The 26,019-nt window shown below is 36.8% G+C and overlaps 1 protein-coding gene across 1 annotated transcript; it reads left to right on the top strand.

The window, feature by feature from the left end:
• Positions 1-22,689: 22,689 nt before the first annotated feature.
• On the top strand, positions 22,690-24,611 carry LOC137716988 (histidine-containing phosphotransfer protein 4-like). Its single transcript, XM_068456314.1, has 6 exons — positions 22,690-22,749; positions 23,406-23,611; positions 23,760-23,828; positions 23,924-23,995; positions 24,085-24,157; positions 24,429-24,611. The coding sequence occupies exons 1-6, from the start codon at positions 22,690-22,692 to the stop codon at positions 24,462-24,464; spliced, it is 516 nt and encodes a 171-aa protein (XP_068312415.1). The 3' UTR covers positions 24,465-24,611.
• Positions 24,612-26,019: the final 1,408 nt, after the last annotated feature.

Raw genomic sequence — 26,019 nt, 5'->3', positions numbered from 1 at the left:
GTGCGCCCTCAGAGGTGAGGGAGAGTTGGGCATTTTCTTCAGGTTTGCCCTGCCATAAAAGACGAAGGTCGACATATATAGAGATAATAACAAGTGGTGGTACTTTTTACCTTTGTCGACAAACGTTTTGATCCCGCAACTCCGGCTTTTTGAAATAGTGGCGCCTCTTCGATCTTTGAATTCGCCTCTTCGATTTCTGAGCAGGCGCCCCTTCGATTTCTGAACAACGCCCATTCGCTTTCTGAACGACACGTGGTAGTGCAGATGCGGCTCCTTTTGACAAAGCTGCACGCGTTTTCTGAAAAGCAGAGAAAGCGTCGCCGAACTTTGCGCTTGTCGGCTAAAGATGTGTAGTTGCGATGATGGCCTCCACGTGTTTTCAGCTTTGTCAGAAATCTTTTGACAAAGTTGAACGCGTCTTCTGAAAAGCCGAGAACGCGTCGCCTAAATTACGCCGGAAATTCCGGCTTTTTGAATTGGTGGACGCGTCGCCTTGGCTTCTTATAGAGCTATCGATCACCACAACAAACACACTCTGAAGAACTCCCATTCTTGAAAATCGACTCCGACCCTTTGAAAATTTACTCCATCAACCCCTATCTTTGAACACCTTTGAAAAAATGGCAAACTCATCGAACCTTAGCTTGGAATTGAGCCTTAGCAGTGATACGGGCGCGCCGCGTCAAGGTAACGTATGGCGCCCTTCTTTTTTATCTTCTAACGGTCCTCTTTCAGGTGAAGACTCTGTGATGCAGGACGCCACAACAGCTACAATAGTAGCTAGGAACCTCCTCACACCAAAAGATAGTAGGCTGCTATCAGGACGGTCCGATGAGTTGGCCGTTCAAGAGTCCCTCGCACTTAGTGTTCAGTGTGCGAGTTCTGTGTCCAACATGGGCCAACGCCTGCTTGCCCGCTCCCGTCAGGTGGAATCATTGATGGCAGAGGTGGAAAGACTTAAGCAAGAGATCCAGCAGCTTAAGTACGAGAATAGAAGTTTGCATGTGCTTGCAAATAACTATTCGTCGGGGATGAAGAGGAAGCTTGATGAGCTGCAAGAATCTGAGGGTCGAATTCACAGTGACCGTCAAAGGCTTGCGTCTTATCTCCAGAGGCACCTTTTTCCTGGGTCATCCAGCGCTTGGCCAAGTATTGAGGCCTGGAATGCTCTAGCTCCGATGCCTCCCGCTCCGATGGCTTCCGCTCCGATGCCTCCCGCTTCTATGCCTCCCGCTTCTGCGCCTTCCGCTTCTGCGCCTCGTAGTGGGGCTTCACGCAAACAACCTTTGTGAAGCTCCACCTTTCTCCATGTTTAGTATCTTTCTTTCTTTTTTTCTTTTTTTTTTCTCTTTTTTTTTTTTTTTTTTTTTTTTTTTTTAACATAAATAAAATCAAACGGCATGGAATTGGTCCTTGAATGGAAGGTGATACTTGAAGTGAACCGGCATTGGTTTGAATTCTAGTGTAGGTGCCTGATTCATAAAAAACAGCAAGTTAGTATAAAATCTAATGGAATTTGGAAAAAAATACTTACTTGTTTTGTCCGACAAGAATTCAATGACAAACACCACTCCTTTGAAAGTTTCAGGGATATTGGACTTGGCCAGATTGCAAGTGATGGTTATGACTTGTCCAATGTCATCAAATTTAACTTCTTTGGATTTTGTGGTTTCAAGAACGTCCTCTTTGATGAATTCATGACATTCCCTACTTGTCACCTTTGGAAGGGCTTCCAAGATGTCTTTTTCACCTTCTTCTTCCTTGGAAGTCATGAATTTGCAAGGAATAGGGATACTTGTTAGAACGGGGTTAAAAATAATGAAATTTGGAACAACCATACCTGTATTAGATGGCATAGGAGCAATAGGTGCCTCCGGTAAAGGTGTTTCCACCCTTTCCGTGGGTTGGGTGTATTCCTCTTCCTTGTGATTTGATTTTGATGGTTGAGGGTCCGTTCCAACCTCCTTGTCACTTCTCAACATGATAGCATTGGTGGTTTCAAATTCTCCCTTCTGATTTGCAATGGTTGAACTAGGGAGTTCGCCTTGGTCGCAAAATTGTCCTTCGAACTCCGCTATCTGCCCAATTTGCTTTTCCAGAGTAGTAAGTAATTGAAAAATCGTATCATTATCATTTGAATTACCTACATTACTTTGGGCAGGTTGTGGTGGCTGCATAGGCGTTGAATAGAACTCCTCATACGGCTGCCAATATCCTTCTTGTTGAGCCTCATTGTCTTGATTTTGTAAGCCCTGCACCAAACATATTAATTCATCAAGCTTTTGATTATAATTTATTGACGAACTTGAGTTTGGTTGGGCATATTGAATATGAGGTTGTGGTGGCTGCCAATATCCTCCTTGTTGAGCATTTTGAGGTTCCCACCACATAGAGTTTGAATGATCACTCCAATCCGAATTGTAAGTATTGGAAAACACGTTATTCCTTGATTGAAGATTAAATATATCAACTCTTTGCATTTGGGACCTTTCCATGAGTTGTGACAAAAGAGAAGCATTATCAAGTGCCATCTTGTTCTTAACAAACAAAACACAAATAAAAAAAACTAAATCTAAAAGACAATACAGAAACAAACAATCCAAGGGATTAGCAAATTTTCTAATCCCCGGCAACGGCGCCAAAATTTGATGCGATATTTATGCGCACACAAATTAAACCCTCTTTTTGACGATTTGTAGTATAAGTGCAAGTAGGGATCGTTCTGGACCGGGGATTAGGAGGGATTGCAAATCTCTTGGAAACTGACTCAAAAACGTAAAAACATAATATAAAACACTAAACTAGACTCAAAGAATGTAAAACTAAACTTTAAAACACTAAAACAAATCAAAAGACTCAAAATGCTTTTAAAAACACAAACTAAAATGCTATACTAAACTCGAAGAATTCAAAACTAAAAATAAGAAAGATTAAGACTAAGACTTAAACGAAATATGGGGGGATTGATTTTGGACGAATTTAAACTAAAATGGATAGATTGTAAAGAAAACAAATTGTAAATATGAAATTGACAGAAATGAATGGATGGTATGGTTAGCTAAGGGGTTCATCTCCATACATGTTACACTTGCATAATAAAATGATTTCCAATTTCACTTCAATAAACCATGAATTCTCAACACCCCGGGTTAATTAGGTCCGCTTAAATTAACCGTCAAGTTTTCCTTAAGTTAATGAATTGGATGATTGCATACGACAACCCAAAGCATTCCTCACAAGTTCCCTACATGAATTGCATAATAGAGAAACAAGCAAGAATCATTAAGCATCATGAAAACTATAAGTGTTGACGAGGCATTCGTTACTATGATTGCATGAAACTTATGCCAAGAATTCGTTTAACGCGATTGTTTATAAGCAACCTCCACTACTTGTGAATATAAGTTCATAACGATTAGGTGAAACTCACTTATATTCTAGCGTCATATTCATGCATGAAAATTAAGCGCGCATTCTTAATAAACATACATAAATAAGTTATCAATCAAACGGTTAAACAAATTGAATCCACAACTTATGAAACGCAATTAGAAGTAATCAAATCAAAATGCAAGCATAAACATATATTTCGAATCCCCCCTAGCTAAAGGGGGGTTTAGTTCCTCATACAAAACAAAGAGAATTGAAATTAAACATTGAAATCAAAGAAACGCCTAAACATTCCAACAACTCAAACTTGAATTGTATGAACGTTTAGGCCCTCTTCTCTTCCTCTTTATTGTAGCATAAGGTCTAGGGATAATTGGTTTGGGGGATGGAAGTGTGGAACGGAAAAGGAGTGGTGGAGAAGTGGAAGGGGAATGGAAAAATGGTTTTGGATTCTAAGGGGACTCACGGCAAAGAGAAGGAATGGAAGTGTTTGTGGTGTGTTGTGTATGAAATGAGATGACTTGAATGAATGAATGCAAGGGTATTTATAGGAGTAGTGGAGGGAACATATGGCTATGTCATTTGTAGGTGAAGTAGGTGGATGTTGTAGGTGAAGTGGGTGGATGTTGTAGGTGAAGTAGGTGGATGATATGTTAAGTGATAAGTGATTAAGTGATATGATATGTGGTGATGATAAGTGATAAGTGCATGTGGGTTAACTAATGAAGGAAATGCATGTGCAATGACAATGTGTTAGAATGGATGTGTGTTATGCATGGCATGATTGGGATTAGGAAAGGTTTAAATGTCCTAAAACTAAAGAGAACAAGGTTCCAACACTTTGGCTCCAATTAGGTCTTCAATTTCGTCCAACACTTTGGCTTCAAGCATAAGCTATCCGTCCTTAGCCCAAAAGTGCTCCAAAAGTCTCCAAAATGCATCTTTTTGCTCCTTTAGCCCTTTGGACCTACAAACACACGAAAATAGCTTAAAGTACTAAAATAACTAAAGAAACATAACGTAAATGTACGAGAACAAGCCATTTAAGTCGCATAAATATGCTCCTATCAAACACCGACGAGTCCGAAGGTGTCTAGTCGTTGATCCTCCAATTGTGAAACATTTTCCTTCAATTACCACCACCAAAACACTCCCTTAGAGGTCAGGAACAATGCTTAATCATTGGTTGGAGCGTCGGAATTGATTTGAGGACGAATCAAGAAACACCAAACTTAGGGTTTTCGGCGGGTTCGACGGAAATTAGGGCTTATCCCGGTCAAATTAGCCTTAGTCACAGGTATGAAAGTTGTTCCTTTCATTCCTATAAAATTTGGGAATTTTTGGAGTTGTTCAATTTTTGGTGAGTTGGGGCGGCCGACCGCCATGTGCGGCGGCGCGTGGGGGGAAAACCCGAGGTTCCTCCTTAGATTTCTTGATGTGCCGAATCCGAATCCGTCATCCATAATCCCAAATTCCAAAGTTTTTGTACAGTTTTATTAAACGACCTCTAATTGTGTTTGCATCGATGGAAGTGATCACATTCATGATAGTTCGATCGGGTTCCGGGCAATGGAAAATTTGTGAGTGGACCCCTTCATAACTTATATATTTTTGTAAAATATTGGCCTAGCATGCATTTCATATTTCATGCATTTAATATGTTTTATATTATGTTTTCCGGATTTCTTTAATTATGTTTTATATAGAATTCATGATTTAATTTACTTTACGAACTATTATGATTTATTGAAATTATGTTTTTACGAGCGGATATGAATTATTGGAATTGCATATATGAAATTCATTGTGACATCCCACATCGCCCAGGGGTGTGATCCTTAAATGTATATTCCCATCCTTACCTAGCACGAGGCCTTTTGGGAGCTCACTGGCTTCAGGTAGTGGTAATTGAATTCACATAGATAAGTGTAATTCACATAGATAAGTAAATTGAATTCACAACTTATGAAACGCAATTAGAAGTAATCAAATCATATCGCAAGCATAAACATGTATTTCGAATCCCCCCTAGCCAAGGTGGGGTTTAGTTCCTCATACGTACAAGACAAAGAGAATTGAAATTAAACATTGAAATCAAAGGAAAAGAAACACCTAAACATTCCAACAACTCAAACTTGAATTGTATGAACGTTTAGGCCCTCTTCTCTTCCTCTTTGTTGCGGCACAAGGTCTAAGGATAGGTTTTGGGGTGGTATTTGTATGGAGGAATGGTTGTGTGATGGTGTGAAATGTGTATGAATTTCTGGAATGGTGGAGGAAGGCACGGCACAAAGGGGAGAATGCTGGAATGAATGTGTTTTGCACGGCAAAGGATGTTGTTGGTGTTTATTTGTGTATGAATGAATCTCCCCCCCCTTTGTGGCTGCAATGGATGTTTATTTATAGGTGGATGAATGATTAAAAGAGGGAATATGACAACTAGGAGGGAATGATTAAAGAGGGAATGCATGTGGAAGTGTGGCTGCAATGAAGGAGAAAAGCTGGAAAATGCTTGCTGTTTTGCACAGCAAAGAATTTGTGTTAGGTGATGGGTGCATGTGTTGGCTGAATTATTTGTTGGGAAAACATGTGAGGGAATGATTATGGTGAATGATGATGAATGCATGTGGATTAAAGAGGGAATATGGAAGATAATGTGCTGAAATGATGAAGTGGGAAGCTGGAAATGCAAAGGGGAAGCCACGACAAACAAGGGAAGTTGTTGGAATTGAAAGGTTTTGCACGGCTAAGGCTTTGTTTGATTGGGCTAGGCCCTTTGTTTTATGTCCTAAAGTGCATACAAGGCCTTCAATTTCGTCCAACACTTTGGCTCCAAGCATAAGCTATCCATCCTTAGTCCAATTTTGCTCCAAAATGCTTCAAAATGCATCTTTTTGCTTCCTTAGCCATATGAACCTAAAAACACACGAAAATGGCTTAAACTACTAAAACAACTAGGAATTAACAATATAAATGCACGAAAACAAGCTAAGTAAGTCGCCTAAATATGCTCCTATCAGGGCCCTAAGGGGGGTGGATTGTGACATCTCACATCGTCCAGGGGTGTGATCTTTAAATGTATATTCCCATCCTTACCTAGCACGAGGCCTTTTGGGAGCTCACTAGCTTCGGGTTCCGTAGAAACTCCGAAGTTAAACGAGAAGGGGGTTAGAGCAATTCCATGATGGGTGACCCACTAGGAAGTTGCTCGTGAGTTCCTAAAAACAAAACCGTGAGGGAATGGTAAGCCCAAAACGGACAATATCGTGCTACGGTGGTGGAGCAGGCCCGGGAAACGATCCGCCCCGGACCGGGATGTGACATTCATTGGATTTACGAATATTTTTTTATGTACGATTTATAAAATGAGATTTTGAACACTTGAGATTTGGTGATTTGGCTTGAGATATATGTTTTCAGTATTTACCTAGTGGGTTATCATACGGCACATCCGCACACCACGAGTATAAATGTCTATGGCCATAGGACACAGATGATGGAGTGGTGTCAGACAGCTTCACTAGCCACGGCTAGTGTCGGTGTAGATGTTATGCTATTTGATTCAGCTTCACCTACGGGTGATGGACATGTTATTCAGCTTCACCTTCGGGTGATGGATAGGTACTGCCTTCGGACGACTATGATAACCCTAGTTGAGTACTTCACTGATGAGATTTACAGATTTGCCTTCGGGCGACGTTTTTAGCATTTTTGTGTTGGAAATGTGCCCTAAAACCAATCATATGATGATACTTTACGGACATTTCACAAAGTTAAACTAATGTAGTTTAAATGTAAAGGGCAAAGATTATTGTTTGAGCCGTCTCATATAAATGTTATATGCTTAAACGATAAGTCCAAGGAATATGTGATTGGAAGAATGCGATCTAAAGAAGTTAGATTCATGAGACCATTCTTTCGTTGACACATCCTAAACGTTCCTGATCATAGGATTGTCAATTAGGCATTGACAGTCCGTTAAGATCAGTACGTGCTATGTCTTCTCTCAGGGAGAGTGACTAGTCTCGAGTCATTGGTATGTGTGACATCAAGACAAGTACGTAGGTGCTCAATAGAGAATGAGTTCACTGAACACGATCAACGAAGAGTTCTCATATTCATGTCACATGAGAACTCATGGTTGGGATAATGCAAATTAGTCTTTTGACCTGAGGCATCACAGTTGTCTTGTGGTTAGGTCCTTAATCTTTGATTATGTCAAAGTCACTCCATCAGAAGGGTGTCCACGACATCGTTGGGGTTAAGCCACTTAGCCATGGAGGCAAGTGAATGCGCAACAAGGCATCTCTAACCTTCAAACTGTTTGAGGGAGAATACTCTATGATATGATTAAGAATCTTTGGCCAAAGTATGAATGAGATTTAGGAATGTGTTCCAAATCACATTCAAGGTAATCATATAAAGCACAAGACTCACATTGGATAGTAGACATGAATAAACTATCAAACCAAACAATGTGGTCAAGAGTATTGTATTAGAGAAAGACCGTATTGCATTTGTAATCCTAAAACTGAATAGGTTCTCCACCTCTTCTGATTAGCTTGGGTAACCATGACATGCTGCTAGGCGTCAACCATGGTTTGTGGAAGCCCTAAAAGTGTATTATCACTAACGGGAGAATTGAAAGTAAGTTTCAATTCACAATCGATTTGAAAGAGTTTGAATCGCCCACTGCCTCGCTAAAAGGAACCTAATGGATCGTACACCGTGTAAGGTAGAGATTGAAGATTCAACGGAGATGAGTAAGAATAATTAAATGGTTTAATTATTTATGGCAAGGATTAATTAATATGATTATTAATCAAACGAATAAGTTCGTTAAAAGACCTCGGGATAGTTTTGGACCTTAAGGCCCAATGGGCTTCGAACGTCAAGTCCATTGACTTAAGTTGTGTGACAACTTAATGAATAATGATTCACAAAGGCCCAAATAGCCCAATAAATCCCATGTTAAAGAAGGAGTGGTTTTGGACTTATTTACAAGTTTGCCACTCAAATGAATTAAGGAATAAGTATGACTTTATAGCCAAAATTCATTAAAAGGATTTTTTTTGGGGAAAGGATGAGAACACAAGCTCTCCTTTCTCTCTAAAATTTCAGCCACCCTAGAGGAAAACATCTAGCAATCTTACTTCCTCTAGGTCACTCATTTCTTCTACAATATGCCTTGGTGTGGAGACTTAGAGGTTCTCAATTTTGGGAACTTGGAGAAACCTTTTCATCCATCCAAATCCATGGATCTAAGATGCAAGGAATGAAGGCCCTCTCTTTGGGTGATTAGCCTTTGCTTATGCAAAGAGGAATCTACAAAGGTATTAATTTCTCAACTCACTTTGTTTTGAGTTGAGTCTTGGTTCACCTATCTACTAGGCTTTGAAGTTCATGGGTTAAGTTTTGTTTTTGAGTGCATATAAACATGATTCCGCCTTTTAATTGTTAATTGCATGTTGTTGATGTTGCTCAAATGAACTTGTTTTTCACAAATCTTCCTTCAAGTGGTATCAAGAGCCTAAGTCTAGTAGTTGGTGAATCCTTTTAGGTTTTGTAGTTCATAGTTTGTGATTTGAATGTTGTAATTGTTACAAGCTTTATTCTTGCTTCTTTGAATGTAAATTTTGTTAGAAAATTTGCCATCTCAAATGTTGTAGATGTAGTTCATATGAGCATGAATTTTGGAGCTAAATTTTGGTGCCATGTTTTTGGGGAAATTCGGCCAAATCCAAAGGGTGGATGTTTGGGTTCTTGTTTGACTTGTTAAAAGTGTTTTAAAGTGACTTTTGGAACCCCTATATACCCTAGTATGGTTGTATGTTATTTCCCTTAAGTTTGAGTGGTTTTGGGATGTTTTTGGGTGAAGAATGTTCATGGAGCTCTTATGGGTTTTCATGGATGTTCTTCATTGTTCTTGATATGTTCTTGCCAAGAACAAAAGGTTTGGTGTTTTGATTTATTTCATAAAGTTTTTGTTTTGAAATATTTCTTATGTTGAAATATCTTAGATATTTGTTTTGAAAAATTAAAGAAATTTTAGTGGGTAGGTGTGTAATGATTTATTCCATTTCACACACCCCACTTACAAAACTTTGAAATTTTTTATATACTTTGCTTCAATGGCCGGCCACCCTACTCAATTAGGGTCCTTGTGGGGCTTTTATGCAATTACATAAAGTTTTGATACTTTTGTGTATTTGTAGTTTGACCCAAAAGTTTACGTTTTTACGTAAAGGTCCAAAAACACTAAAAGGACAAATTGTTTTGCTCCTTTAATGAAGTTTTAGCTTTTGTGGAAATTTTTGGGTTCTAGTTGTAATTACATGAAGTAGTGGACTTTTGTGTTTTTACAAAGTGACCCCAAAAGTTTAAGTTTTGCAAAATGGCCCAAAAGTTGAGGTCATAGCATTTTGGCCCAAATTAGGTAGAGAACAAAATTGTTTTGTCTCTTTAAATGAGAATTGGATTTTCATTTCATTTAGCTCCATTTAAATCAATTCTATGGATACAAAAACCAAATGAAAATGTTGCATTCAAGTTTAATTAGTTAAAGCGTTAATTAATTAAAGAAAGGGTGATTATGAACCTAAGCCTACTATAATTGAGCTATGTGAAAGGACGTTTCAAATTTGTTTGAACCATGGGAATGTGTAGATTAAATTTTGGTTGTAATTTGATATGATCAATTGTTGTAAAAGAGCATAAGCTCTTCTTTACTTTAAAGTAATTTGATTTGATCAATTGTTGTAAAAGAGCATAAGCTCTTATTTACTTTGAAGTACTCCTTTCTTGTTTTATTCCATATGCATGAAATTGGAGTAGTTGGGTCCAACGCCCAATAAGACAACACGCCTTAATGTGATTAAACGCGTAACTAAAATCAATCACCATCCCTAGACCGAGATTCAACACTAGGCTCGTGTTGAATCGAATCAAAGGTTCATAGTCATCCTAAGGCCCTAAGGCAACTATATAGTCCATCAATGAATGCAAACCTTATGTTAGTAGTATCATATACTCTTTCTTTAAAAACCATTTTAAAAGCTTAGTGGGAGTATTATATACAACTAAAACAATCATATGGATCAATAGTTGTAATAGGACCAAAATTGTTTTAATTATGATTAAAATGAATATATATATATGTGATGAGACCTAAAACCCTCAACAAACCATTATTAAGTTGATAAGCGAGAGATGCTTTGAATATCTCTTCGTAGGCCTTCCACCGTGGTGGGCTCCAATCGTTTGTGACTCATGCACCGGCTTCACCCTATAATGGGGAAGTACAAAGTATGTGCTTACATCCAGGAGGAGTCCATAAACATATGATGAGGTGAGTGTAGACAACGAGTATGACCAACATGATATAATTCTGAGGTTGTGCTTGAACCTCTACATAAACTAAGCATGGTGGGAATAACTTAACTAAGTGCAATGGTGCCAACATGATATAATTCTGAGGCATTTATTCTCTAGAGGCCAAACTAGATGGGTAATTACAAGAGTTGTAAATGACTAAAGTGTTATTCTCTCATCATTCTTTTTGCTAACCAACATGATATAATTCTGAGGTGGGCTTGGTAATGGTGAGTCTCCCATACCCCGCTAAGAGTTCAACAAAACTCTCGAATTCCGATGAGGGATATGTAATTTGCCAAAAATAGTGGGTGGTGCTATTTGATTTAAAGACCCGAATCAAATGGCTTAAAATCAATTAATTTATATTCGTTATGTATTTGTTTACCAATATATTTGCAAACGTTATCCAAAACTTGACAAAGAAAAGCCGAATGCTTTAATTTCCGGACTTAGTTCTACAATCTCATAGATTGTCTTTAATGGCTTGTAGATGTAACTAAGTAGTCTCATCCTCACAATCTTCCTATTGATAATGTATCATTGGAAGAATATGTTAGATAAGTCTAACATGAGAAGGACAACACTTTTAATGTCATAATTCTTCAAATACAAATTGTTGTATGAAGAAATAAGAGTTGCTTTGAACAACCCTTAATCAACACAAACTTTAGTGCTTGTTTCTTTGTTACATAAACAAGGAACTTTTGAAGTAAGCACAAGGGCATGGACGCTTTATGTGCCATGATTCTTCACTTACAAATAGTTGTATGAAGAAATGAGAGTTGCCTTGAACAACTCTTGAAAGTTTGTAATTGTGTTTAGAACATAATGGTTGGTTGACAAAAATAGTCCATCAACATGGACTTATGATGATTTTGAATCATTGAGTGTTGAAGTGTTAAACCACTTAACGAGACGGAAATTAGGCAAGGACTTCACCTTTGTGTCCCTATCCTGATGGTTCACTAAGTTTATTGTAAACTATATAGTGAACAATAACCACACACTCTCCAAATTGTTTGATGTGTATAACACAATTGAAATAAGTTTCAAGAGAGATAGTGGGAGTTTAGGGACCATGACTATTGTAGTCAAAGGAGAAGTCAAATGAAGAAGGCAAAAAGGGAACAAACTTTCTTTATGAAAGGATGGACATTGGAAGGGGTATTTGCAAGAAATGTCTTGCAAGTGTCAAGAACACACCTTTCGGAGGTGTTGTAATATGTTCTTGAAATAGTTCAAAACAGTTGGTTCTTCTACTTGAATGCTTGATTCCGTATTAGTAACTATGTTTTACAATTGTTGTAAAAGTGTGCTAATAAAAGGTAGAAGATTAATGAGAGAAGAGAAAGTACTTCACATTCGGAAAGTGAATAAAATATAGATCTCTGCGAAAGCGGATTGTACTTACTTCCTCATATGAACTACCAAAGAAATTGGAAAATACTAAAGATTGTCTTTACATTCCAATTTTAAGGAACTTAAATCCGTCACTATAGTAAAGATGGATAAATGTTTTGTTTGACAAAACATTGTTCTTTATTAATCAATAATTAGATTATTGTAATTTAAATTGGTTGTCTCTATAGTAGAGATGATGTGGTAGTTTAACTGTTTAGAATATGATGATGCTTAAAACCCAAAAGGTTGCAAGGTAGTGACTAATCCCAACTGAGTTGTGATACCTCTAAAACATAAGTTACGAGTTGGTCATAGATGGATGCTTTGGATCGTTAGATCCGGATCCAATACCTTCTTGTTAAAATTGTATAGAGGCGAAATATTCGAATCTTTATTCTTTTGGAAAGAAGAAAGAATCACAAAGTTGTTGAGGTTAATTCACTTAGATGTTAGTGGCACTTGTCCACAACATAATACTACTCATGTTGTATGACATTCACCAAAGATCACTCTCGGTTGGACTATAGTTTATTTTGAATAAACACAAGTCCGAATACTTTGCAAAAGGTTTCAAAGAATTCAAGAAATGTAAGTAGATGAGTAAGACGTCTAAAGTATTTACCTCCTTAGATTTGATCCAAGGAAAAAGTAACACTTTAGATTAATTTCCTTGAAAAATATCAAGGAAAGTAGCATCGTAAGATAATGAATTTCTCCATTAGGAGAAGAATGAACATGAATAAGATTTAGTTCGGTGGACATTATCAATTACCCATATATATATATGATATATACTTCTAAGACAACCTAGTTCCTATACCACAAGCTCCAAGGTAGTCCAGAAGGATTTATAAACCGTCTCAGTTGAATGGTTTGAACTTTATGACTATGTCATAGAGTTGCACCTCTTAATTCGAAAGAAATAAGAATGAAAATCCTTATGACTACATTGAGTGTATATACGATATATACTCAAGGAAATAGTAAAGTACCATTTGACCCGAAATAATGAAACCTTCACAGCTAATTGGTAGCTTAAGGTGACTACACTCAAAGAGAATGGTTGACTTTGAAGAAACCATCTTTGACGTAGTCTTGGTTTCAATTAATTCGAAGATTGATAGCTACAACTAAATGGTGATTTAATGTTTGGACATAATATGGGTTTCCGAAACCATTATTAAGATAGTCTTGATAATATATGTCTAAAACTATAAATCACAAGACAGGTTAGTTGTAGAGATCCATCCATCATGGATCTTAGCAAGCTAGTGGGAGCTATAAACGTCTTATGAGAAAAAATCAATTGTTTGATTTCTCATAAAGATGTAAATGAATCTTTTGTTTACTAGGTTTACAAAAGATTAGTGGGAGTTAATCGTATTCCTAAATTTAAATATATATATATGATATATTAATTTTTTGGAAATGAAAAGAGTACTTCTTCGTTAAAGTTATTCTATAACGATAGAATGTATATGGGAGATATAGTCTATATAATGGAAAGGAAATCTATAATGATATATTTCAAGATATAATTGGATTATATCAATCCCTAAAATAGACAAGAGATGCTAGGAAGTTTCTCATTTGATGATAAACTTCAATTAGAATGACAATTCTAGTGAGACTAGGAAGTTGTTCTTCTCAAAGGGAATGTACCCTTTGACTCCCAAAGAAATAATGCGTAAATAGAATCCTTTATGCATAAGCAGAAAGGTGATTTATGTATTTCATATTGTATGAAAAACATTGATATAAGATGTACCTAGAAAGGTACAAAACAATATCAGTGCAAGCCCAGGATCAGAACCATGGCAACTGTCAAGTGAGTCCTTAAGTATTTGAGAAATACTAAAGGATATATTACTCAATAATTGAGGAAGAATTAGAGTAACGTAATGGAAGCGTAAATGTATTAGATTATGAATCTAATCCATCATAGAATATCTCTTCATTATGAATGAAGTGATAATGAGATATCTCTTTATTATGACTAAAGAGATATTTGGGTGGAAACGTTAAAAGTAATGACTTTAATGTGTTCCATCATGTATGCAAAATATATTGCCATATAGAAGCTTACAACATTGTTGTTTGGATGGGAAAGTTCATTTATGAACTCTCCATTCGGTTCCAACCAGAAAGTGTATGACACTAATGGGGCGATAGCTCAAGCCAGGGAATCAAGGTCTCATCAAGGTCCGAACTCAAATGAGAGACTGAACCACATGATTAGGAATCATGAATAATGGTGACGTCGTTATTCTCAAGGCTGCTTCTATGGATAACATATAGATATCCATCTTGTTTAGGCCTACTACTCAGCCATTTATGAAATGAATTACAGAAGAGGTATCATCACTGATAACCAAGCTGATTGGCTCTAGTGCAAGTGGGAGATTGTTGGAAATGTGCCCTAAAACCAATCATATGATGATACTTTACGGACATTTCACAAAGTTAAACTAATGTAGTTTAAATGTAAAGGGCAAAGATTATTGTTTGAGCCGTCTCATATAAATGTTATATGCTTAAACGATAAGTCCAAGGAATATGTGATTGGAAGAATGCGATCTAAAGAAGTTAGATTCATGAGACCATTCTTTCGTTGACACATCCTAAACGTTCCTGATCATAGGATTGTCAATTGGGCATTGACAGTCCGTTAATATCAGTACGTGCTATGTCTTCTCTCAGGGAGAGTGACTAGTCTCGAGTCATTGGTATGTGTGACATCAAGACAAGTACGTAGGTGCTCAATAGAGAATGAGTTCACTGAACACGATCAACGAAGAGTTCTCATATTCATGTCACATGAGAACTCATGGTTGGGATAATGCAAATTAGTCTTTTGACCTGAGGCATCACAGTTGTCTTGTGGTTAGGTCCTTAATCTTTGATTATGTCAAAGTCACTCCATCAGAAGGGTGTCCACGACATCGTTGGGGTTAAGCCACTTAGCCATGGAGGCAAGTGAATGCGCAACAAGGCATCTCTAACCTTCAAACTGTTTGAGGGAGAATACTCTATGATATGATTAAGAATCTTTGGCCAAAGTATGAATGAGATTTAGGAATGTGTTCCAAATCACATTCAAGGTAATCATATAAAGCACAAGACTCACATTGGATAGTAGACATGAATAAACTATCAAACCAAACAATGTGGTCAAGAGTATTGTATTAGAGAAAGACCGTATTGCATTTGTAATCCTAAAACTGAATAGGTTCTCCACCTCTTCTGATTAGCTTGGGTAACCATGACATGCTGCTAGGCGTCAACCATGGTTTGTGGAAGCCCTAAAAGTGTATTATCACTAACGGGAGAATTGAAAGTAAGTTTCAATTCACAATCGATTTGAAAGAGTTTGAATCGCCCACTGCCTCGCTAAAAGGAACCTAATGGATCGTACACCGTGTAAGGTAGAGATTGAAGATTCAACGGAGATGAGTAAGAATAATTAAATGGTTTAATTATTTATGGCAAGGATTAATTAATATGATTATTAATCAAACGAATAAGTTCGTTAAAAGACCTCGGGATAGTTTTGGACCTTAAGGCCCAATGGGCTTCGAACGTCAAGTCCATTGACTTAAGTTGTGTGACAACTTAATGAATAATGATTCACAAAGGCCCAAATAGCCCAATAAATCCCATGTTAAAGAAGGAGTGGTTTTGGACTTATTTACAAGTTTGCCACTCAAATGAATTAAGGAATAAGTATGACTTTATAGCCAAAATTCATTAAAAGGATTTTTTTTGGGGAAAGGATGAGAACACAAGCTCTCCTTTCTCTCTAAAATTTCAGCCACCCTAGAGGAAAACATCTAGCAATCTTACTTCCTCTAGGTCACTCATTTCTTCTACAATATGCCTTGGTGTGGAGACTTAGAGGTTCTCAATTTTGGGAACTTGGAGAAACCTTTTCATCCATCCAAATCCATGGATCTAAGATGCAAGGAATGAAGGCCCTCTCTTTGGGTGATTAGCCTTTGCTTATGCAAAGAGGAATCTACAAAGGTATTAATTTCTCAACTCACTTTGTTTTGAGTTGAGTCTTGGTTCACCTATCTACTAGGCTTTGAAGTTCATGGGTTAAGTTTTGTTTTTGAGTGCATATAAACATGATTCCGCCTTTTAATTGTTAATTGCATGTTGTTGATGTTGCTCAAATGAACTTGTTTTTCACAAATCTTCCTTCATTTTGAACATGGTTTTACATGTACATGTTTTACGAAAGTTTTGCGCTGCATGCTAGGGTTTTTATAAAACCTATATGTAGTATTATATATGTTTTCAAAACAGAGGGTTACTATGTTCATAAAGAAAATAGTTTTTTTATTATTAATATTATTATTATAAACTTTGGTCCACTTACCTTTTCTATTTTTGTACCTCTTCAGGATTTAGGATTGAGGCATATGATCCCGGCATCAGGACTCTACAGCATAGGTACCCTCGAGTCTCCTTAGTATAGGTATCATTGCCTTGTTCATATCTTTTTCTAGTAATTCTTTCATATTATTTGTATGCTCTGAACATGTTCCTGCTTTGGTATAATTGTTCTAATTGCATATATTTTAGTTATATGCATGTTTAAAATGGCTCCATCACCCTTGGGTGTCGGCTAGCATGTACCTAACATGATATTTGGGGATATTGAGCTTAGGGCGTGTCAGAAAAGATTTAGAGTTCGAGATTAAAGCAATTTAAAAAATCCACATAAAGTACAAAATGTTACCCGTTTGTCCCTTGGAGGAAGGTGTTTATGTTGAGTCCTTGCATTATGGCCTTCATGTTTGCATATGGTACATTTCAAAGTGCCTTGCCCTTTTCTTCCTAGCTTCAGTGGCTGAGGAGAACCTTGAGGATTATTGGTTAGGTTTGTGGGAGTTTGTTCAATCTCTTTCTCCCTCTCAGCAGCTTCCTTGTTTCTCTTCAGCCTCAGCCTTCTAGGTTGCCTTGTATATGTCGGAGGCAATATTGGAGGGTTTTCAGCTTTCTCCCACAAAGACATCGCATTCATCGACATTACTAAATGAGAATACACCTCCAAGTACTGTGTCTTCGAATAATAAGCGTCCACATAATCCTCATGTTGTTGTCACTTGAAATTTATGGTAACTATTGCATAGTTGCATGAGATTCCCGTCAAGCCATACTTTCTACACGAACATGTCTTTTCCACCAAGTCAACCACATATTGTTCCCCCCTCCAGCTTTAACTTGAAATTTAGCCCCTCTTGACCATTATGCAATGCACCTGCCATTATAAACAGATTTCCTCTTATTCTGCTCTGGTCCTTCAATAGCTAGCAAGCCCCTGCATCTTCTTGGTTTAAGTGGTGTTGGCCCAACTTTCCCCTCTGATTCACTTAACTCCACAATTACCATTTTACTTTTACTTGGACCAAATGTTTCCATGGATTGAAAAAAATTTTGCTCTTGGGTTAAGGCTTCTTCTGTTATCAATTCTTTGATGTACATCTCAATCGCTCTAACCTTTGGAATAAAATGGTACATCATCTGAACATCGACATCAGTTTGGATAAGCTTCAAACCATTTGCAAATCTTGATGTTAGGAATCTTATAGTGGCAGTTCATGAACTGTTCACTATATCCAAGTGCCTCCACTATATCATCTATCACTGGCAAAGACATGAGGTCTTTGTCACAGTTATCTATATATGTCACTTTTCCCCCAGCATAGAAGTCATAACAAATCTCCCCACCATGATGCAATTCAATAGAGAACAGTTCTGGATAAACTGAAATTCACAAAAATAATCCCTAATTAAAACCTTACCATAACCAAAGCAAGTGCATTTTGACCAAATCAGTTGCATTTTTACCTAATCAAAAGCCTACAAAAAGCAACAAACCAACAAAGCAACAAAGTAATAAATCAACAAAAGCAACAAAGCAATTGCACAGTAACCATTTCTCGATAGGAATAAACAAAGCAACAACCACCTTTTCTCGACAAGAATAAACGAATCAGCAAACCCATTATCCAACACCTTAATAAAAATTTCGAATTAAGAAAGCACACAACCACCTTTTCTCGACAAGAATAAACAAATCAAGATAGAGATTTTTCAAATTTGGGTAACCATTTCGATTTAACAAAGCACAAAACCACCATTTTCTCGATAAGAATAAACAAATCAACAAAGCATAAAAAATCAGTAGACATTTGGAATCAACAAAACCTACAAAAAGAACCATGTCCACCCATGTCGAATCAGTAAGCATTTGTACTTAAAATAGGTTGGCGTCATTTCATCGGGATCCTTACGCATGTTCCACCCCATGTAGAATCCTTCAAATTTACCTCGAACCCTATGCAACCCAAATGTCCCCTTCCAACACCAATGAAGTGAGGGAAGAGAGCCGACAAGATGATTTGGGGTTTTCACTGAGTTCCTAATCTAATTAATTGAGATTTTTTAGCCACTAGTATGAAATTGGGTTAGGGTTCTTGTGCTTTCTGGAATTGGGAATTCAATTTGAGCGAGAATGAGCGGGTGTTTGGGGGAAAGTGATTTCGAATGACACACTCTACTAGTTACTTTTAGTTATAGTTTTTTTTTTATAATTTTTACATTTATAATTTGATTATCCACGTGTCATCCACCGATAAGTCCACGTGGCATGGAAATTCCAGTGGGATACCATTTGGCGGGAGAAATTTTGGGATGGTGTCACATGGATGCCATTTGGGTGATAGGTGGACCTCGTATAAATCCACACCAGCATTTAATTGAGAAATTCACAGACAAACTGAACTGACAGAGGTCTAACAATGCAATCAATGTGAAAGATGAGGTATGACATTGTCATTTTTTAAACATGAGGTATGAGATTGCGGTTCGACCAAAAGTTGAGTGATGATCACAATTTCCTCTTGTTTATTGAAATATTTGTGATGATTTGATAATTTTAAGTTTACTTGCTAAATGATGATCACATTTCTCCAAATGTGTGCTCCTCGTAGACCTGATGAAGCTGGTTCAGGTGCGTTATGTTTCTCTAGTTTTAATGAGTAAATTTGATTTTTGGAAGCTCGTATATTTCTTTAGAAGATTTAGAAGATTAGGGTTATCATCATTCTTATCAACACACATGAGATAGCAAAAGAAAGAGAGTATAAATCCTTCCGATGACTGGAAAAAACATGAATTAATATTCTCATCCCATTTCATCCATCCGCCCACCCTTGGCCTTGTTTTCTTTACAAAAGAGGAGGAGCTGTGACCGCACTATCGATAGTAACGACCAACAAAGACAGCGAGAGGTCAATGGCGACGGCACTCGCTAAAAACTTCATTTTTTTTCCTCCCACCTCTCTCTGTCTTTCTTACTATGTGGCAAGAGAATAAAGGGTGCGTCTCCTCTTTGCACAGCTTTCTTCCCTTTTAACATTTTCGTGAGAATCGCAGTGGAGAAAGACGCGACAAGGCCCACCGTGATACGCCTGCAAATTGGAAAAGGTTGATTCTCATCTCATTCATCATTACTGTATGCATTCTTGGTTACATTGTACTATGTTCATCTACTTGATCCCTATTTGTATATACCTTTAGAATACTAAGTGCCTTGTAAAATAAGCTAGAATTTCTTCCTTTGGGCTAAGAGAAAGTTGCGGCATCCTCTTATATGATCTACTACAAATTTGTGTTTTGGCACCCCTTTATGTGATCTTTGCTTAGTCCCTAGAAGTTTGTTTCCTGTCACTTCATGCAGCCTTTTAACTATGGAATGACGAAAAACTAGCACTCCAATATTAGTGGTATTTCTCCTCACTTGTAAGTGGAAGGTCTCAAATTTGGCTCAGTTCGATACCTAATTATTACGACATATCCCACTGTGTGACTTGAACCCAGATTCTAAACCATCGTTGTATAAAGAAAAAATATGGAATGAAGAGCGAATAGATTTGCATTCATTATTTAATGATTAGATAGATGATATGATATGTGCCCACGATGACACGACCCTTGTGGACATCCATCACAATTGTTCATGTTCCATTGGGTGATTTTAGTCCTTTAACACGTTATATGATTCACTTGCATTCACAGATGAATATCGCCTCCTTGCCCGTGGGCGACTGTCCTTAGTAGCACTCAGAGAGAGAGAGAGAGAGAGAGAGAGAGATGGAATAAGCACTTGTGGAACCGACTGTCCTTAGTAGCACTCAGAGAGAGAGATGGAATAAGCACTTGTGGAACTTGGTGAGTAAGTATATGTGCCAAGCCAACTAGTACCAAGTAAAAAAGAACATCTTAAAATCTTAAATTGTCCCACATCTGGAAAAGTGGGGAGGTATTTTTGTGCATTTGTGAGACGTTCATTTGGCTTTGCAATCACAATCTCGTCGTCCTTAAGAGGAAAGAAAGATTCTAGGATTTGTTCCAAAGTTGCATGTAATGTCTAGTGTGTGGGATACAACAAAGCATATAGCTCATGCGCGCGGGTGTGTTATCACTAAGTCTAATGGGAAATGCCTTTGTGACACGCTTTCTCAACGGGACCAAAAATGTGTGGATTCTGGAACAAGGTTTTATTTCTCATTAATTTTCCAAATGCCAAGATAATTTATGCTAATTTTACCGTAAATTACGAAGAGAGAGATTCAAATTTAAGTACAAATAGAGCATATTGTTTTAGCCAACTTGGTTAAATCAATGTCTCCCACAGATCTATTAGATACATAACAAATGCTTATACTATGTCTACACTAATTGGATTTGAGAGGTGGTCGATCGGCATATATGTACGGAATGTCAAGGGATTCGAATTTGGGTGCAAAGAGAGCATACTGCTCTAGCTAAATTTAGATGTAGTATCATGGTATACAAAACCTCTAAGTATAGCTACTTTTAAAATTATCTCACATTTCTTTTAACATCAATACTACTTTTATTTTCACTTCGATCACATGTGTGTGACACTTACAATATAATTTGTTAGAAGCAATGAAAATTTTGTTTGGTAACGCTTTTAGAAGGTTCAAAACACTTTTAGGTAACAAAGAGTGTATATGGTGTGTTTTGGATTATAAACACTTTTAGTTCGTTTAGAGAAATGCTTACACTTGCAACCGTTTTTTAAGGAAGTATTTTCAATAAATAAATTTGTTGTGCTTTTAACAAAAGAACTTATAATTCTAATTGCTTCTTACGCAAGCATTTCTAAACGTCCCCTTAATCACATGAGTTAAATATAAGTATTTTAAGACTTTAAGACCTTGAATTTAGCTGAAGTGGTGAAGGTGGATAGAAAAATGAGTTAGGATAGGTGAGGCCAGCCAGCTTACATATTTTCGAAAACCATTTTCTGCCTATCTCTCTCTCTCTCTCTCTGTGTATCATCACATGAGGAGAAGGTCATGAGAGAGAGAGAGAGAGATAAAGGGGTATTTTTATTTATTTATTTATTTTGGTTGAAGAAAGTTTAGGGGTGGGGAGGTTATCCATTCCAAGGTTTGGGCATACCACAAGCATTGGGGACTGGCCGGCCTTGGGGACTTACAGGAGGGGTCTTAGCCTCTTTTTTTGTTTTTGTTTTTACAAATCTCCCATTAAGAGCAGGACTCGAACCTAGGGCTTGGTCTAGCGAAGATAACGATCCTTACCAACTCAATCAATCCTTATTGGTGGATTAAAGGGGCATTCACACCAAAGAAAATGCGGTTGTGCGGGAGTGTTTCTGCTCTTTAGCACCAAAACAAATCAAACTTTCCAATAAGGATATGACTTGTTACGATTTGCCTCTATAAAATCTTAACCATTTCAGTCCCCTTCATTAAAGTTGAAAAGCGACCCTAAGAGGGTGAGTGGAATTATTTACTTAATTTATATGGAAGAGTTTATTTTTATATGTAATTTATATGGAAGTTATTTGAAAGCATTATAATCTTTTGAAGTTTACTCACACGTAAAGCGAGTTCTATTCGCTGGAGAGTGGATGCTTCCCCCCAAAGATACCAAATTGTGGAACTTGCCAATTTAGCGTTGTAGTTGTAGGGTTTTTCTTTAGTTTCCTTTGATTTTCTTCACAATTTTGAAAGATCCTTTCTTGTATCGCAAACAAAGATTATAATATTAAACACAAGCAAGTTTGAATCCAATGGTTAAAGCTCGTGTGTTTTTCATCAACGATTTAGTGAATTTGATCTCTCCTGTTAAAATGAATAGGCGTTCATCGTTGCTATTTTTATGTCTGCCAGGAGAGAGATAGCCACCAAATTAGATAAAGAAACCAAGATATTTTCCAGACACGTACCCTCTTAGATTTTTTGTGTGCCTTTATATATTCACTCCCTACTCGACATGCTATAAAAACGTTGGCTTGCCATGCTGCTATAATAATAGTAAGGCATATCATTGAGTTCTCTACTCCTACTCTACTCTACAACGAGAGGTTTTTTTTTTTTTTGGTGGGGAGTTTTGCATTCAGTTTTTGCCTCTTTTGTCACATACGATTTCCCAAATTTTTCTTTTTAAACCAAGAGAATGGACAGAACCCAACTGCAGCGCCAGGTTGCCCTCAAGAGAAGCTCCCTCTTTGAGCAGGTTATTACTTTGCTTCTCTCTTTTTTTTTTCTTTTTTTTTTTAATCTTTTTCAAACCCTATTTTCGGCCATTAAACATCTTGAAAACTGCATGTCGTCTGCTCTACACCGATAACTTTTCGTGTTTTTGCCAAATGTGATTGGTTTTTTATCTTTGGTTATTCCACAATAGGGTTTTCCACTTTTTTAAGGGAGGGGATTATTGGTCTGGAAACAATTGTTTTTCTTTTAAATCAACAATGCTGTCAAGTTTTGATGAATTAAGCAATCCGTTTTTTTTTTTTTTTTTACCTCGTATTTTAATCCATTTTCACAGACTTTTGATAGTTTATAATCTTCTTTTTTTTCATTACATTAGAGGATTTCAAACTTTGAAACTAACCTATCTTAACACCCTCACTACTGGCTAACCCTAGTGGCTTAATTTACAATCCTTTTTCACTTATTGAAGAAATGGAGTTATAAAAGGAATCGTCTCTCTTCTAGTATGGGTTTGATAGTGGTCTCTAGAAAGCCCCAAATTCTTTGTTTTGTATAAGGCCCCGAAGCCCAAATTTTGAATGCACAACAAAACCCTAGCTATTTTGATCACATTGATGGCAAAGCTCTTGATTTTTATGAGGATAATGTTTATGTATGGCTCTAAAACCATACCAGAAAAAAAATTTGTACGCTAGGACAAATTCTTTAGACTTAGCCTTCAAAATTTATTTACTTGAATGTTTGCAGCATTACCTCGATCAGCAGCAATTCATTCAGTTGGAGGAATTGCAAGATGATGCAAACCCAAATTTTGTGGAGGAAATTGTGACTTTGTTCTACAAAGACTCAGCTAGACTGTTCCAAAAGATTGAGCAAGCACTGTAAGTAAATAACACTCCCAGTTACACACACACACACACACACTATATACAATCGTATTATCAATATACTATATATGTTCGTATTATCGAAACTAAGTATACAATGAGTAGTACTAAGATGAATGTATTTATACATTGATTTATGCAGGTATAGTAGGCCTATAGATTTTGCCAAGCTGGATGATTACGTGCACCAGTTCAACGGTAGTAGTTCAAGGTACCCGATACTACTTGCTTTGATTGAATTTTATAACTTGAATAAATATATTGTTTCTTCAATTAATGTTCTAAATTAAGGTAAATGTGTAACAGCATTGGAGCTATAAAGGTGAAGAATGAATGCTCCCAATTTAAAGAATTTTGTTTGGCTGCAAATGCTGATGGGTGAAAAACATACTTCATTTATTTGTAACCAAATTAATGTTTCACCATTTCTCTCCTTGCTGTGATCTCATTGTGATTGATTATTGCAGATGCTTCAGGGCTTTGGAGAGAGTGAAACAAGAGCATCAGACCTTGAGGATTCACCTTGAGAATTATTTTCAGGTATCATTACCCTCTCTAGTCTTGTGCCTAGAGTGAGGAGAAAAACTTTCATGTACAAGGGATATATCGTTTCGATCTCTTTTTTTCCTCACTCATCATCTAAAGTGAAAGAGAGAGCGGGGATATATATATATATATATATATATATATATATATATATATATATATATATATATATCCTCGGGATAGAGAAGTTAAGTAACTAGGCAGGCAGTAGTTACATTGTTATTTTTTTCTATATTTCTTATATATGTGTCTTGTACATCTGTAGTTGAGGAGGCAAGCAGGAATGGTTCAACGTGTCTGAGTGCCACATATTTGCCTGAGGTGCCAAGTTGATAATATGGCGAAAAAGAGCTATCATCAGCACCATTTTATCATTTTATGGTCCTAGGGTTTTATAGAGCACCATTAAAATATCAAGGAGAGTACTATGCAGTTTTTCAATTTTGGTTGGCCATAGAGGTTAAGTTATATATATTCCAAAAAATATGGATCTTAACTAGAGTACAAATAATGCAGATGTAGATCTTCTATGGTTTGCATGCGATTCTAAATTATGTATTATCTTGGCCCTCTTAATAAATTTGCACTTTTGTTTTATGAATATTTGCAAACACTCATGACTTGATGGGAGTGATGAGTCTCATTGGTATGTATGATTTTTCAATGTTTTAGTCATTATAAAGAAGCAATATTCCAAGGTCTTCTACTTATTAGAGTCACCAGCAAATTTGGTGCATATTGTGAATAACAAAGATGCATGAATATATGTATTATACCTCACATGTAGAGCTCTTTTCTACACTTTGGTTATCGAGAAAAGATCACTTCATTCTTCTTGAACTTTAATCTTATTTACTGACGCGATTTAGGATGCATAATCAATGTAGAGCTTAAATTTAATACTTTTTAGTTTCAATTTTTAGATTGGTTAATCGCTTATACTTTATCTTCTTCATCATAAATATAACACTTAAAATCTAATATCCAAGATTCAAAGAGTCATTATATCCTTTAAATTATCAACCTTATTAACAAATAAGACGAGGGTTAAATGAAACTGAATATAAGAGATTTTGTTGACACTTCCATTCTTTTAAAGAAAAGGACGGAAGTCTTCTCAAACATATGAGGGCATCATTTACCAAGAGCATTGGTTTGGTATATAATGTATTCTATATTGGATGGTTTGTTAGAGCGCAGAAAAACTTGCAATGATAACAACAATCAAGAAGGGTGAAGAATATGAAGAGGGTAGAAAACTTGCAATGATAACAACAATCAAGAAGGGTGAAGAATATGAAGAGGGTAGAAAGCAAAAAGAGCCTAAACTGAAGTTGGGATTTATCAAAGATTTGATTGACTGATTGAGGGCAGTGATTGATAATCTTTTTTAAGTGGGATGTAGGGCTCTACCACTAGCCACCTCTTGTTATGGCAAATGCAAAAGGGTGGCTTTGCAAATGATGATCATCATGACTTTGCAGTATGTACAATATTCATTGAACATTTGATCATAAGTTGCTTTCTTCCAAGAACAGACAAAATAAAAAATTAATGAAAGGCACGCTTCAAAATTGGAGTAATCGAAGCTAGGCTTTCACCACCAACCCAACCCATCAAATGCAAGGGTGTGCTTAAAAGAGAGAACGTGTTGTGTAATTAGTTGTATATCTTCTGGTATCTATTTCTCTTATCATATAAGAAAAACAAACACAAAAAGATAGCTAAGAATTTCTGGCGTAAGAAGACATAAATCTCCATGATTAAGTATGAAAAATGCAATTATGGGAGTCTTAAACCAGCTTAACCAGGTTGTTAAGATTTGGGTGTGACTATAATTAGCATCAAAGGATTTC

Source organism: Pyrus communis, chromosome 15, assembly GCF_963583255.1.
Source record: "Pyrus communis chromosome 15, drPyrComm1.1, whole genome shotgun sequence".
NCBI classification, from domain to species: domain Eukaryota; kingdom Viridiplantae; phylum Streptophyta; class Magnoliopsida; order Rosales; family Rosaceae; genus Pyrus; species Pyrus communis.
Note: the sequence above shows the minus strand (reverse complement) of the source record. Positions and strands in the feature narration are given on the sequence as shown.

Bases quoted from the DNA above. Each gene is read 5' to 3' on its own strand.
- LOC137716988 (XM_068456314.1), top strand. From the start codon at position 22,690: ATGGACAGAACCCAACTGCAGCGCCAGGTTGCCCTCAAGAGAAGCTCC. The intron at 22,750-23,405 runs GTTATTACTTTG...AAACCATACCAG, and splicing joins GAAGCTCCCTCTTTGAGCAG to AAAAAAAATTTGTACGCTAG. The intron at 23,996-24,084 runs GTGAAAAACATA...TGATTATTGCAG, and splicing joins TTGGCTGCAAATGCTGATGG to ATGCTTCAGGGCTTTGGAGA.